This window comes from Physcomitrium patens, chromosome 3 (genome assembly GCF_059467195.1).
Source record: "Physcomitrium patens ecotype Gransden chromosome 3, ASM5946719v1, whole genome shotgun sequence".
Taxonomy (NCBI): domain Eukaryota; kingdom Viridiplantae; phylum Streptophyta; class Bryopsida; order Funariales; family Funariaceae; genus Physcomitrium; species Physcomitrium patens.
This window is the reverse complement of record NC_143412.1, coordinates 23923231-23939598: the sequence shown is the minus strand read 5'-3', so window position 1 is coordinate 23939598 and position 16368 is coordinate 23923231. Positions and strand designations below refer to the sequence as shown.

Genomic DNA, 16368 nt, shown 5'->3' with positions numbered 1-16368 from the left:
ATGAATCCTTTCTCTTCTTAAGTCATTCTATGATCTAGGACTTAGAACTATCTACATACAAATGAAATAGAAAAAAGAAACATAATTAAATAATAATTTTTATTATTATTGTGATAATTCAAAAATAAAAATATAATTATTTATAGCTCTCTTATAATAAATTTCTTTCCTTATTACTTGATCTGAGTAAATCTATCTTTTCTTAAATAGAATATTCTAATATATATTTTTATATATATATATATATATATATTTATATTTATATATATATATATATATTTATATTTATATATATACATATATATATAATTTCATTTCTTATTATGTTTTTCTATTGTAGATTGATGATTCTAAAAGAAAGTTGATATTGTCTTTTGGAATTTAGTGTTGTATAAAAACAATAATCTTAATTAATTTGCAAACTATTGTTGAGGGGTAAGGTATGGTACTGAGACAACTGGCAATGTAAACCAAACAAGATTGGAAATATCATCAAAACGGCCTTCCAATGGAGATAAAAAAACACAGCAAAAAAAAAATATAAACTAATTGAATAAAATGAAACTCCCATCTAAAGGGCGTAGTATAAGCAGTCCATGTCGGTGGCACATGGTCTAGAAAAAGCAGGATTGGAAATGCAGAAGCATCCCTATCTGATCACATAGTTTGCCACTACAAAAGAGTCAGAGAATTGAACCCAAGAGGCTAGCATATTTTCTTTATATGAATAAAGTACAATTTCAAGCTGGTCAACCTTGGACCTTCTTGATGAATGATTTGGCACTCCGTATGCTTTTACTAGCATGGAGTAAAATTTTGGAGAGGCTAAAAATTCTTAGCGGTCACATGGTTCTAAATCAATACCAACAGGCCCACAAATTTACTGGAATATCGTGTCATCCACACACCAACCTAGGTGAAATTTCCATGAATCACGTTGCAGCCACTCGATACGCAGCTGTGTGCTAAAATACATCTCATTCCACCACATTCTTACCCAAGGACTAAACGCGTCTAGTCAAACGATCTCAATCGAACAGCATCAATGATTTATCTGAACCAAAGAAGTCACAGGAAAAGCTACTCACTTGTGTCAAGAATGTGAGGAATTCTAACGTATCCCGAAGAATTAAATAAGTGCCTTGGTAGGCGGGTAACTTCACGGTGCACTTGTAGGTTCAGCTTCTGATTTCACTTCTGCTTCATCCAGGCTCTCTACTGATGAAGGCTGCTCCAAGGTTAATGTTTTATTGGTTTCAGGTGAATCCTCAAACTTCGTTTCCTGTCCTTCAAGAATTGGAGACGGGGAGGAACCCTCGTCTTCACTGGACTGAAGACCGGTTAAACGAGCAAGGTCGACCCATTGCTGCATCATAAAAATTCATTACATCAAGTAAAACTTGAGTCAGCTCAGCTATCAAATGATGCAAGGTCTGTGCTTGTTATGAATCGAATGATTAAATGAAGATTGAAACTTAAGGGCGTTAGTGCTTTACCCCAGTTCCCCAGTAAGAATTTATAATACGTGCAGTAAATGATAGCACGCTTCCAGCTAGTGGCTGAGAAGCCAAGAAGTAGTCTGCAATCCAGTGCTCAATAATTCCTGCAATTGCCTGCGTCAATCCACAAGACTCAGATTCTTGCGAAACAATCTTATAAGAAGCAGTAAAGATCAATCCTCATATAACTTTATTTAGCACATTGTGAAATCGCTGACAACGTAGTTCTTGAGAACACCAGTTTGTGCAAACCTGAAATCTACACACACGACAGTTGGAGCAACTGACACGACTGTGGATACCGATAGTAACTATCTTAATTTTTACAAGTCTAAAGTAGTAAGGATGTCGACGTACCTGATAACGCAAATTAGCGGAGAGACCCAGAAAGCTTCCATAAACAAATGCTGTCTTGAACATTGGGGAGCGCTTAGTTACGGATTTTTGAGGAAAATCTCGGTTGAGAGATTTCCGGATAGCCCAGACCCCATTAGAAACCGAGAGTGTGCCAATACTTGATACAAAACCAACACCAAAAAGTTTTAAGCCACCAAGCAGAACAGCAAGTGCTCTTGCCTTCAAATCATAATTTTCTCCCAACCTTGCTCTTTGGAACGCATTATCCGGCACAGTGCCAAGCAAACCAGTCAACCCTTCAAAAATTCCTCCGGAGACCTGGAGAGGATGCGAATATCAGTAACTAACGAATAACAACCAGACTAAATCAGCGAATCACCTCTCGCGTAACGTCATTGATTCCGAAGTAGCTACAAGCAAAACATTTGCATTACAGGACTATCTGACCTGAGCATCCAAAGATCGGAAGGAGAGCGTGGGCGCCGGAAGCCAGACGGTGAAAAAATCAACAACTGCTCCACGGACAGAATCCGTGATAACATATTCAATCTCACTCCAAAAGCGGGTACCTCGGCGTTCGTACTGTGCTAATAAAGTGGTTGTAATAGATATCGATTCTTCAATTGCAAGCCTTTGCAGAAACCGGGGGTCTGCAAGCCATCTCTCCCTCAAACCCTGCAATCGACACTCATTTAGTTAAGTTTGGCATTATCGATCAGACCAGATGATAAATTGCAACATTATGATTTTGAGAATTCTCAAGGAATAGATATGGCAAGCAGAGAATCTACTCACCTGTAATGGTCGAATCATACATAGAGCCCAAATAATAATATGATTTTACTAGCGAGAATAGAAAGACAAATCACGCCTAGGCAGAACACGTGATTTTTTGAAATGTTTCAAGCATGAAGCGTAACAGCAGAAGGTAACCTGGAAGCGACGAGTTAGTTCCGCCATGATTGGATGCTGGTCTAATTCAAAAAAGCTCTTCAGTACTTCTGGATCCACCAATCCTCGCTCAAGCCCAGCTTGAATGTCCTGCTCGTCCACATGCGACAACATGCCATCAGACTTGTACGATTAATAATTTTAAGGCAGAACAATGCAGACCAATAACCACTTTCGACTAAAAATGTCTGATTAGTATCAGTGCTCCTAATTCTCTGTTCTTTTCCCTGAAAAACAGAACATACTAACCTGAGGTAACGCATCACGACGTCTGCCTGCAGCATCCATGACACGAGCAATCTCAGCTCGGTCAAAACAATTCCGGTTACATGCTCGGGCTGAAGAGTACCACAAGAAATCCGCCTCCGGAATGTTGCCTTCCTTCCGTATCCGCTGCCGCTCGGGATTCAGCAGCACTACTGCTTGGGTTTTCTTGTACAGCTTCTTTTGCACCCTAGCAGGTAGCCCCAAGCCTTTCGAACCATACGCTACATGAGATGCTCCAGTGATTACTATTAGCAGCCCAACAGAACCTCCGTCCAACATTCCCTTCTCAACAACCTGTGCAGAAACAGATAAGATATCAGTGTCCAATGCATGTAACGCCCATCCAATTAAATTCGCATTTCATCGCATTCTAAAAGACTTGGTTATATAGGATAGGTTGAATTATGAAAGATGAAAATCTCATGTTTAATGAAACTGATAAAATATCTTGAAAGCGACATGCTTGTGAAAAAAAGCGTGTGGAATTAATTTCAATTAATCATCAGTGTCGACAACGCATGAAACCAGATGCAGTAAGGAATGAGTACCTGAGTCATCAAATGATCAGCAACAACGCGAGCTTGAGAATACTGATAAGAGCCAGGGCCATAAGGACTTGAAGTAATATTACCAAAAGCTATTTGGTCGATGAGCGAAATAGTACCACCTCCAAATCCTCCTCCAACCGGTGGAACATACTTCTTTCTGTCTGCTTCACTGAGACCCTGAATTCCGTTGGCTTGAATTGTGCGCAAAACCTGTATCATAGAACAAACCTAGACTCAGCTCACTTAAAGAGGACAGATCGCCATGCTTGCGGTGGACAGGCAAAGTATGAGTTGAGTCAAAATTTTGGCTATTAGGCAATAAGTGTGTTCAATCTTAGATCAAGAATAGACAACCACCTCTGGGGGAGTTCCACAAGCCATAAGTCGAACCCCAGCTGCTCGGCAATACTGCAACAGCGGCGAGAATTCTTCCCATCTTCCAGTCGGCCAAAACTCGACTAAAGACTTAAGCTCAGCGTCGGATAATCTATCATATTGAACAAGGAGAAATTCAGGAGCCTGCCATGAATTGATCATCACAAGAACATACTACTGACATAATCGGATACAAGTAAATTGAGCAGCGAGCTGTCCTATGCCACATGCACCCCCTCAATAGAATGAAATGCATGTGCAAATAATATAAATTCTTCGGTAAGGATCACAAGGGCTAGGCCAAAACTAATATAGTTCCGCGCTTGAAAAGAAATAGTGTTGAACAGCGCAAGACGAACCTATTACTCATGTATGCATCCAGGGACTTTTGAAGAGAAGCTGGAAAAGCATCGAGAGCCAGAGACATGGGACGCGCCTGCTCAAAACAAGCATCACGGAGCTTTCGCACAATCCCCAGCTCCAAAATCTATCATCCAAATAAACCCACTTTAACACACTTAATAAGTATGTGCACACGATATTCGATAATCCCCGAGCCTATCATAAATGTGAGATTGTAGAAGAGGACTATGTTCATGCTCGGACATTCGCTAAACCCATACAAATTGCAATCACCACTCTGGCTTGATATTGTTTGCAACCTTGTCATCAGGGTCTGGCACTCGCTCTGCTTCGCCGAGGTAAACAACTCGTGCCTGCAGCAATTTCTGCCACACCCTATTTCTCTCGCCTCCCACAGCAACAGGCTCGCCTAATACTGTCGCATCGTAAACCCTGGATCCAATCCACCTATCCCCAATCTGTGGTCCCGCATTCTCAGTTTTTTCATTCTCTGCGCCTGACGCTCCATTTTTAAAACTTCCTTTGTCACTTCCACCGCTCTTCGTTTCAGCGAGAGACAATCCTGGTTTGTTCAAACTACTCAAAGCTACTGCCGCCAATACGGATCCAAGCAACATTCTCCGCCCCAAATGCACATTTGAGTATTCCGAATATTCATTTCTAATAACGCTCTTGACTATATCATTTTGGTGTTCTCCGACGATTATATCTTTTTCCAACCCAAATTGGTGCGCGCCTACTCCGATACCCGACCCCAAATTCGTATCCGCATCCGAGGCGTTTTCGTGTCCGGAGGAATTCGCAACGATTACAGACGATACATGCCTTCTTGGAGTCTTTGCTTTGCTCGCAATTAACAAATGCTTTGTTACGATAAACCTAACTGATCCCGGGTGTTGCAACTCGGGGTGAATCCCACGCTTCTTGCGTGCGAAGAGTGCAGCCTGTAATCTACGATTATGGCGGGTAGCATTCAAAACCTGCACTGAGCACTTTATCCTAGAAGCGCCACCAGAAAACCTCACAAATTTCTGAGCCGAGACTATACCAGAAGAATTAAGGCTAGGATTCGGAGTCACAATTATCGCAGCCATGGCGACAAGCTTCTCCAATACTCGCACACCGACTGAAACAAAACAACTCTCGAGTCTTTGGCTCCTACGCTAAAATATCAAGCTCCACATCGGCAGCCAAAATCCCCTAAACACGGAACTTTTTTCAGAAAGAGGTCAATAGAAGCAACACCCACAACACAGAAAAAAATCCAACCTCGAGAAACCGGCACTCCACTGAGCATCAGTCCTCTCTGTATCAGGTCAGCAAATCTCTCTCCTGCTGCTCCATATTGAACCAAGCTGAGGATTATCAATCACGCAAGCTGCAAGTGAGTGTCTGCAAGGGGATGAGAGACCCTGTGGAGGTGGGGAGTCCCTGACCTCTCTTTCCTGCACACTCTAGCATATCCATCTCCTCATTCATATCCATCCTGTTGCTTTTCCTCGGCCACCTGAAGAGGCTACGCTCGTGCTGGCAAAATGCTCACGTCTTCGACGCAACAGACCGAGACAGTGTGAATGCTGCCTCGCCTTCATGCTTTAGTTTACTCTCTTTAAAGTGACGGTTTATAAGAAATTGTTGACAGTAGTGTGTTTCGGTTTCTGACAGAGGATAGCTTGACTTGAGTCCGTGGCCACGTAACACAAGTACGTCTATTTATAGATGATGTTCTTATTACAAGTAAGATTCAATTGACGTCGACTACATCGTTATGCTCCTCCGCAACATGACAAACTGTTGCACTCTCAAATTAATAAAATTGGAGGTGATACCAGTTAAGAATGCTTGAATCAATTTTTCCGTTAAATTTACAACTACACAACAGATATTCAACGTCGATTCCTATCTGTGATTTTTAACCCAAGGCCATCTGGTCAATTGCTTAAGAATGTAATACCTGATTTGGATTGAAGTTTTTTGCAACTTTTTAGATTATGTGCTCGTCACTTCAGCCAGTTGCATTCTTCAGAATCTTGTTAGCATCGTCATGGACGTGGTTGTATTTGGATTACGATGTAAACGATGCTCATCACATTGAGCCACAATCTAGCGAACTTGATTGGCTGCAGAAATGAAATGTGCACGCAAAAGATCCAGATTTTACTGGCGTGCTACCATTTGGATAATCTTTTTCGTGGACAAAGTCCACTGTCGAAGTCAGCCATGTCAGCCTGGAAAGTAATGACATGTAGGTGCGATCTCTTTTGTCTCAGCTTTCAGATGGATAATTACCCCAAGTGAACATACATCTTTTCAAAGTTTGTAGTGCACCCTGCAGCAATTTGAAGCAAATTTGTGTTGTGATTGAATGCAAGATAAACTCATGTTGTCACTCCACCGCTTTGAATTCCAGTTTGGTTTTCAGCCATCTGAAGGATCCGTATGCGGGATCCGTCTCATGGAGAAGTAGCCTTTGCTCTAACATTGTCTGGAATGTCCTTTTCGGCACACTCCGAAAGATGCGAAGGGCTGGGAACCGCTACATAACGAGTTACATGGCAGATCTGAACACAGAGGAAGTCTTTGTCGACACTTGAATCCATGAAGTGTTACACAACACCCTCTCAAAGAATCTAAAGGACGATATAAAATGTAACCTTTAATATCATAGTCAGTGTCAACAAGAGTACAAGACTATATGAAGAGGGCTCATTGTGCAGTGGTGTTAGCATTCGTGGATAGCACCGCCATATTCGACCTCTGCAACTAGTTAAGAAATGCGAACGCAGAGTAGCAAACAACGGATCACCATTCAACCGAATTCAGGAGTTATAGGGCCATGCATGCTACTCATCATGAGCTGCACGAGTCTCCGAAGTTCAGTGAATTCAATCAGCTGTTGCAGCTGTGAAGACACGAATTCAATGCTGAAAGCTACTAGCTTCCTGATAGCCTGGTGTCACACCCCTCAGCAAGTCTCGTGCATTATATAAGCCCTAGAGCTGCGATCACAACTCGATGCAGCATTTGGTTGCGGCTCCTGTTCGAGTGTGCATGGTCGATCAATTCCATCACTCAGCAGGCTGCCACGGATGTTTGCTGTCAGTAGCTTACCATAATGTATGCTGTCTGGGTGATGTGAGGTTCATTCATTCTGGGTGGTCCACAAAATTGCTCTAACGTTTCTGTTGCAGGACTTGGATAATACACCACAAGAGCATGACTACCAGGATTCTGCATCGTTGTATAGAATTTTTCTGTCATGGTGCGTAGGTGAGGAGGGTATTGATCTTGTAGAGGTCAGAAGGTCTTAGGTTCGCTTCTCCTGGGGGAGATTTAAACATTTAGGTAAGCAAGCTGGAGTATGTTAATTCCTTGGCAAATCAATCACCAATATTATACTCAGGTTTTATAACCATCATCTCATGAGTTAAATTGGTTACCGCAAGGGTCAAAACGAATGCTCAATAACACTCAATAACAAGAGAACAGCAAGCACATGCCGCAAGCATGAGGATACCTGCACAGATGAGACCGGCGACTGAAGTGTGAACAACCCACTCACATTCACAGTGCGATATCTGTATGATGCCATCCTCTGCAATGTCAACAACTATAAACTGGAGCCGAGTACTGAGCCATGATGTTTTGTTTTAGGTCTCCCCGTGCTTAACTTTGCAGTTCAAGGATACTAAACATAAATCCCCACTTGTGGCTGACGATCGATTGAAGAGCAACATGCTTCTAAGTTGACACAAACTCAGGCATTATGCAGTGAGGGATTAGCAAACTTGGTTAGTGCTGCCCAGCAAGACTGGCTTCAATGATCTATGCTGAGGGGGATGATTTCTTACGCGTGAAGGGAGAAGTACCTCCTTGCAAGCAAAGCTTCATAAATTAGGAATTCGAGAGAACATTTCGGTGGATTCATATGGCTCGTCAGTGGCTTCGAAAGTCAGAGCTCAACGATAAGTTATGGAAGGGAGACAAAGGGGACACTGTACTTGATACTTCAATGGCGGGAGTGAGGACAGCGTTGAGCGCTGAGTCTCTTGCCAAATTCATCCTCCTGGTTGGGATCAATTCCGTCTTTCTTCTTGCGGCGCTGCATGTGCTCCACTCTAATCGTGAGTTCGAGAATCCTGGAGATCGGAGCAATTGCATCACGAGTGACCGCCTCAATAATGTGCATCCGATATCATTGTCGCAAGATCAAAACAGGCTTATCAAAACCAGCGAATCCACCACAAACGTACTTGCGTGAATTCTCGAAACATGATCCCTTTCATTTCTTAATTCTCTTGGCATTTGCACCAACTGATCCTGTGAATTTCTCACATTGATCACACTCATGTGCAGAATGAGCTCCAGGAAAATGTGCGCCAATTCGACACGTTCGGCGTGGCAGTCTATCTCTTCATCAAGATGTCAGCCTACAGAGATGGTCCAAGATCCTTCACAATCGTTGGGCTCGAGGCGAAGAACCCCGCGGAGCTTTACAATGATCCCCCTTACGAGTGCGTCTGGATTCCAGGCCCCGACTCCGTCGTCTGGGCGCCTTCCAAGGGATCGACCTTCAAAATGCTACCTGACACTGGCAATGTCTATAGCCGTCTCTACAGCGCCGTGATCATCAACTGCACATTTTCGCAAGATGTCGGTGTCGACAGAAAAGGCGGCCAGCTTGTGCTCTACGCCAGTTATGGTGACCAATTCCCTCGAAATCCCGAGCGCATCGTGGCCCTCACAGAAGCACCGGACGAATTTCTTGGCATGGAATACTACGAGTCTCCAGAAATGAAGTATGACTACGTCTACTGTGGCTCACCGTTGTTCGGCAACCTGAGTCCTCAAAAGATCCGTGAATGGATAGCATACCACGCGCATTTCTTTGGCCCGCGGTCACATTTCTTCCTCTATGACGCCGGTGGTATCCATGAGGAAGTTCGCCGCGTGATTGAGCCCTGGATCAAGGCAGGCCGTGTCACATTGGACAACATCCGAGAGCAGGAGAAATTCGACGGATACTATCACAATCAATTCTTAGTGGTGAACGATTGCTTCCACCGCGCCCGGCGCCTTGCGCACTGGCTCTTCTTCTTCGACGTGGACGAGTACATCTGGGCTCCGCCGAACGACAATTCCTTAGCGTCCATCCTCGCGAGATTCGAGGATCAATCTCAGATCATCATCTGGCAGAAGCCTATGTCGAAGAGCCTGTGCGCGCAGGATCAAGGGGCGGCGAGCAACGACAGTAGTTTCGCAAGGTGAGTTGCTCGCGCCATTCAATTCCTAATTTGACACAAGTGTTAGGGGTTGTATAGCCAAACGCGTAATCGGATTGAAACTTGTGCAGCAAATGGACATTTGAGAAGCTCGTGTTCAAGAGCATCAAGTGGCGGGAGTCTCACGACTGCAAGTACGCTATCCGTGGCCTGAAGGCTATGGCGACGGGGATCCACCGGTCGGGCTACCTCATCGGCAGCAACGCAACAACATACGCAGATCCTTTAAATTACTACCATTACCACAACACCATTAACAAGCGGGAGGAGGTTTGCGAGCAGTTCATCGACAGTAATTCGGTGTATGTCAATCCGCGCAACCGAACCGACAAGTTTGCCTACGACGACGGATTGGCAGTCCTCGCGGACCACATCAAAGAGTTCGAGCTTGACGTCATTGGACCACAGCCCTTCATCCTCTAAATTCCGCCCTCCCTTCCAAGAGCCTCACACGGTTCCAAACTCCGTTTCCTCTCAGATTGGTCCGAATTATCAGTTCGTTAGGCATGATCATCTCAGTTAGCTACGCACGATCTCAAAACCCTGAAGAAAGCGATCGCCGCAACCGAGGCAGAGGTCTCGTCCACACTCTCCGAACATATGAGAAAACGTGATTGTCTCGACGCAATGTAGGCGATGAATGAAATGTTATCAAGGCCTGTGTGCGCTTCTCCAGGACACGCGAGTCGAGTGTTCCGCTACAAACTCCACCGCTCATGGACGCTCCGGTGCTTTGAGAGCAGCGAGGGTTGCAATAGTCGATGAGCATCGGAGCCTTCTACTCACAAAGCAGCAAGAACGATCAACAGAAGTGACACGCTCTTCTAATCCTAATTAGCTTCTACTTGGTGCCTTCATGGCCTCCAAAAGAAACTCGCCACTACCCTAACATGAAACCATACAATTATGGGCGTCGGTGGATTCATGAACGTGTTGAAATAATTATCTTGACTAGTAATTGGTTCTCAAAGATTGTGTTTCTGCTTTCGTATACATAAACATGAATTGAACACAATAGTACAAATCTGATCTAATATTCTTGCAAAAAACTATCAAATATGTGTTGTTTCACAAGTAAAAAGAAAGCACAGTTGTTGAAAATTAAATACACAATAATCATTATTTAAAATATAAGATTACTTTATATATAGAAAGATTTGATATGTATCTATATATAATTCATATCATGATTCTTATTATTTTTATGTTTTTTTAAATGTGGTAAAATATTGTGTAATTTACCTTTAAAGAAAGTAAATTTAAGTATTTGTCTAAATCATATATTATCATGTCTACATCAAGGTTATAGAAATGCATCACCCATCTTTCGGTACTGAATGAACAACATGGAATGAAGCTATTTATCAGTTCCTTGCGATGGCAGAGTCAAGCTCACTGGATTCTAGACACTCACAATTGCAGGAGAGCAAACTGACTCACAATCACAAGTGACCCAGATTCTAGACAGCAAGTTTTCAAGTGTGGGTGTTGGAAAGCAGTTCAAAGTTCACAGTATTGAATCCGGCTCCAGACTTGAGCTTGCTTAACTCAAAGTAGAGCAGAATGCTTTGGGTAAGGAATGCTTGCAGTGAGTGTAGATCCCACAGTTCGTAAGGATTGCATTCCATGTGGTTCAAGACGGTTACATGTTCTTCAAATCATCATTTAGCGAGGATGATTCCACAATTTGGAAGGTATCAACCGCTATCTCTAAACTGTGTCAAAACTCAGAATGCGGTGCCAGTTTCGGGGGCTATGTACCCTTGTGCATGTTCCAGTGAAGGATGAGCCATGTGGATCACGTCAAGGTTTCCTTCCCACGCCAGGCGGCATCCCCATGCAAGTCTATTATCTTTGTGTCTTTTGAAAGATCTAGCACACAAGGTCATAGCTCTAGATTTGAATATTTTTACAAGGTAGCGGTAGGTGGATTGAGCAGCATTTCAAGTCTTCCTCACTAAATCAACTTGGTCGCATGCTGTGGAGGCTAAATTGGTAAACGTCACTTGGTACACAAAGATTTGGAGATAATCAAGCAGTAGGCAATAGTTGAAGATGAGTCAGTGCCGTCGGGTCATGTCTGCGAAGAGAGCCATAATGATCCATCAATAAAGCTCAAGCTTGAGAAGTTGGCAGCCTCAGCTTCGGTTAATTTTACCATCCAGCTAACCCGACCAGTTAAGTTCGCACCTGGGCCAGTGTTTCCATATTCACCGTAATGCTCATGTCTGCACAGACCCATCGATTCACAAATTCGTCACACACCTTTTAGTACCCCACTCCATGTGCGTTTTTAACGTTTCATTGAAAGCCGAGGAAGGAAACGATTATATCAGTTTGTCTCACCTGACGGTTGTGTCGTCAAGAAGACGCATTCAATTTATGGACACTCAAACCCAAATTTCAGTATCTAGCAAGTCTAAACGGCACAGAAAAGTGAGGTTTTAGCAACGATTGTCTTCCTTGAAGAACATGAAAAGTTAAGCATCTTATATGATTTGGAGTCGTCAATATCTCGCGAACTCACTCGGACGATATCAAGAAAGAGCACTGATGTGGGTATAGAGCAGTGACAAATCTATTACCCTTTTGAGGCGGTTACCGTCGGCCAATCGCTCCAACCCACCGGATTGATTATGTCTTCCATGTACGTGTCAATAAAAAACACACGCGAGTACAAGCCATAAGCGCGGCCAAGAATATTATCACCAGTGCCGGTAATGGAACCACCAACGAATGTAAAGCCTGTTGTTTCCTTGTCTGAAGCGCGACCCTGTGCCGTGATGCTCCCACTGCTATTATTTGCGGTGGACTGGATTTGGGTATACTGAAAAGTAACACCGCATGTACTTGTTAGCATGCGAAAATTAACATATTTCCAGTAGATTGCAATAGATCACCGTCACTAGTCTGTTCGTGTCTCTCTAGAAGTAAAGAACATTATGTTTAACAGTGGCTGCAAAGGCAGTAAGTTACATTCTGCCCCAATCCGTTGTGTTAATACCTTTGTTTTCAAATGCGGCTCAATTTGTCACTCAGATTTGTGAATTCATCGTAAAGCACAAATTTTAATGAAAATTGAAGGACATTCTAAAGATACACTGTTGGTACCTCGTACAGTGATTGTCCATTGCCCCAGATGATGTCGATGTTCCCCTCAACGTAGCAGTCCCGGAAGTAGTGACGACCTTCTTCATCGCAGATGGTATCTTGCGAGCTTATGAAGCCGCAGCCATAGAAGGCCGCCATATCTCCTGCAATGCGCAACGCAACTGCTTGGGCACCAGTTTCCCCTGCTACAGCATGTGGCGCCGAATTCTGCACGATTAGGAGTAGTCGATTCAAAAACATGATTTCGGAACTCCTGAGATCCCTACAGGATATCGTTACAGGCAATCAAGTTTGCATATACTGTAAATCATAGTACATATTGATCGTAGAAATCATGTGCCCACACCACCAGTAGCCTACATTGCCACCGTTTTAGCATCACAAGAGCTTGAGCTTGCCTGGAAGGTGACGTTCCGAGCAGTGAAATTGGCAGCGAATACAGTGAAGGTGGCACTCTTCATGGTAGAGCCTGTGCTATTAGCAGTATCGTTGTATGAGATTATAGTATTATTTCTTCCAGCTCCTTGAAGTGTAATAAATGGCTTTGTGGCTGGAATCGACACTTTCTCCCTGTCAACCACACCAGTCAGCAAATCCTATGCAGAATTGAAATGGTGTTGCAAGTGTGAAGCATTTTAGGGTAATCATTTCATTTTGGACGTACAAGTCATATACGCGGTTACGTGATGAAATAGTACTTGTCACACACCAAACAAACCGACGATACAAAAAAAAAAAACTGAACCCTATACACATCACCACCACCAAAAGTAAATGATGATGATGATGAAGAAGAAGAAGTAGAAAAGTCTGAAACTACGAAATTTTTGGTAGCACACGTCGAACTAACGCTCACGTGATGGGCATGCAAAGAGTTCAGACAAACTCACGTGTACGTGCCAGAGAGAATCTCAATGGTATACAAGTCAGTGTTGTTTTCTGCGAAAGATGGTGGAGCAACAAATGATCAGCAGACACCTCATTAAAAAGTAAAAAGAAAAAAGAAAAAAAACTTAAATCTCGATCAAAAATTCTATATTTTCCCCAACAACAGCAGAGAAAACGAGAAGACGATTTACCTGGCACTGCATCAATCGCGTCTTGCACGGACGTGTAGATGGTTTCGGGCCCAAAAAAAAACGAAGTTGTCATCACAATGAGTGTGGTACTCGTGGTGGAGCTTGTTGTTGGCGCACTGGATGGTAGAGTCGATGGAGTTGTTGGGACGCCGAAGGTGGGTGAAGGTGGAGCAGCAGGCGTGCTTGGGACGCTGAAGGTGGGAGACGGTGGCGTGGCAGGCGTGGTTGGGGCACTGGGCGATGGCGGAGGTGCTGGACTGGTGTATAAGGGCGAAGGCGGAGTGGCAGTCGATGAATTTGTCGAAGCAGAGGGAGAAGGCGGACTTGACGCCCATGACCACCATGACTGCCCATGACATGGATCTGGCATGCTGCTGAGAAGCACCACCATTGCTGCGAGAATAACATATCTTGAATTCGGAATGAGTATCACATGTTCTGCCATTGCATGCGCTACTAAGGAAGCAGATTATTACAAGAATTTGCCTGATATGCTTATCGACAAAAATCCCTCCTGCACAATTGACTCTGGCTTCCTGTCATCTGGAAACAATTGCATCTCTATCCACGATCGGCAGTAAGAATTTGCGTCAACAATGAAACAAACGAAAGTGGACACCGCCAATGAAACCTAAAAACTTCCAGTATCAAAAAGAACAGAAGAAGAACTCAAGATGCTATTCAACGTTGAGGAACCACATTGTACTGCACATTCAATCAGCGTGGCACTGGTTGAATGTGACCCAGAGCCTACCGTAATCACCCCCGGTGAACACAACCGATGATCGTCGGGTGAAGAGCGCAGATTTATAAAGTATCTATGGCTCTGTCAACCAGACTGGATAGAAACGGGAAGTTCCTCATTACAAGTGTGCGAGATTAGCGTGAGGACAGGAATTTGCAGTTAATTAGCTGTAATGATACTAAAACTTGACCGTAGTTCACACATTAACAATGGCCTTTAAATGCTCCTAAAGTGATGGTTTCTCTTCAGCTGACCATGTTGAGGAAAGGTGTAAATGCACTGAGTGAATATCAAGCGATGCAGGTATCAGTTCTGTATGCTTGAATTTGACCTGCACATCTAGGGAAAGGATTTTGAAGGACTTGAGTTTAAGCACACAATTCACCACCGAATCAAAGCGTTCAGCTGGCAACTGAATTGTTTAGATTTACCTAACCAAGTCTGGCTTACTCGAGCCCTATTCAATTGCGACGAACATTCTGCTGGGGCATCCCATGCGGTGCACACGTTAGCCAACTTCTACGTAGATTCCCATCTAGGGTCTACAAGCGCGTCGGTTTCGCAAGTAGTTGAGTGATCTCAGTTGTTTCCCTGCTTGCTGAATACGCAACGTGGTCACACAACTTGTGAAGATGATCACCCCAAAAATGCCGAATGATATCGATCCAGTTCACTCATTGCAGCTCTCGAGGATTCAAGGCAGCTTCATGGCAGAAGGACGAGGTAGTGGTAAACTTCGACAGAGGTACACCTTTAGAGTACACTCTCGAAACAGTACTGTTACGAAATTCTACAAAGCCAACCTTTGATGGTATTGGTCGATGGTACACGACATGCTAAATTCTCATTGATACTGAGACCAAATTCAGATCCTAATGTGGAATCTCTGGTGTTAACCATACAAACGAACAAACTTTAGCAGTAGAAGAAACAAAGACCGGAACTGTTCTAGCATGAAAATTTTAGAACGAACTCTGACACTCACAGCATCAGATACCTCGATCATATATCCACGGCATGCACAGGCACCCAGTCCCGAAATTAACACAGTGAAACAAAATTCTATCGATTACACACACCATCAAGTTGAAACCAGGATGTGCAGTGAACAGAACCACTGAGGTACACCCGAGGAACCCAAACACCTGGACCCAGTCGCCAGATCTGGGTACCGAAAATAATTACTGCAATGACCGCAAGTGTAAAGAAATCGGGAGGAGCGACAGTGAAGCGCCGTGGTGGATCCACCCACATGCTTTCACTTCTATTCACTTCACTTCATTGGGGATCAAGTTGAGAAAGCAGAGCAGAGTGGAGTAGACTCGGTGTGTGTGTGCTTGAGTGATACTGTCAGTTACTGAATCCGACGTTGCCTCCACTGCAGGATCTGCGAGACCCCACACCAGCATCAGGTCAAAATGCACTGTTCATTTCTTGGCCAGAAGAAAGATGGAGCTGCATTCCGGTGGCTGAATCTTGCGCAGGACCAGCGCTATCAAGCTCAGCCCCTGTTTGTAGTGTGGTCATAGTTAGTTATAGTGATTTTTAATGGTTTTGAATTTATTTAATTATATCTGTGTGATTACATAATAATATTTATCAAACTTGAATGTATATAATAATAGATATTTATTCCTTTAAATGTAAAATATTATTAACAAAGTACATAAATTTTATTTGATAAAATTTAATTTTTTCAATATGAGTTTAAATAACTATATTAGACCATATTTCTATATTTTTTCACATATATTAATAATTAATGATCTTTAGAAGAGCTTTTAATATAAA

General features: G+C 43.4%; 3 protein-coding genes across 3 annotated transcripts; 1 reads left to right on the top strand and 2 right to left on the bottom strand.

Moving 5' to 3' along the window:
• Window positions 1-691: 691 nt before the first annotated feature.
• On the bottom strand, window positions 692-5843 carry LOC112280142 (protein RETICULATA-RELATED 5, chloroplastic). Its single transcript, XM_024515257.3, has 10 exons — window positions 4660-5843; window positions 4357-4484; window positions 3980-4109; window positions 3623-3832; window positions 3057-3368; window positions 2790-2897; window positions 2304-2531; window positions 1857-2174; window positions 1497-1613; window positions 692-1366 (listed from the first exon to the last, which is right to left on the bottom strand). The coding sequence occupies exons 1-10, from the start codon at window positions 5452-5454 to the stop codon at window positions 1160-1162; spliced, it is 2553 nt and encodes an 850-aa protein (XP_024371025.1). The 5' UTR covers window positions 5455-5843; the 3' UTR covers window positions 692-1159.
• A 598-nt stretch (window positions 5844-6441) lies between these two features.
• LOC112280143 (galactan beta-1,4-galactosyltransferase GALS1) lies at window positions 6442-10657 on the top strand. The gene is made up of 3 exons (XM_024515258.3): window positions 6442-8609; window positions 8717-9624; window positions 9714-10657. Exons 1-3 carry the CDS (start codon window positions 8289-8291, stop codon window positions 10063-10065), a joined length of 1581 nt encoding a protein of 526 aa, XP_024371026.1. The 5' UTR covers window positions 6442-8288; the 3' UTR covers window positions 10066-10657.
• Window positions 10546-14947, bottom strand: LOC112280144 (putative pectinesterase 68). Its single transcript, XM_024515259.3, has 6 exons — window positions 13833-14947; window positions 13644-13692; window positions 13152-13323; window positions 12754-12960; window positions 12228-12469; window positions 10546-11870 (listed from the first exon to the last, which is right to left on the bottom strand). The coding sequence occupies exons 1-6, from the start codon at window positions 14275-14277 to the stop codon at window positions 11717-11719; spliced, it is 1269 nt and encodes a 422-aa protein (XP_024371027.1). The 5' UTR covers window positions 14278-14947; the 3' UTR covers window positions 10546-11716.
• Window positions 14948-16368: the final 1421 nt, after the last annotated feature.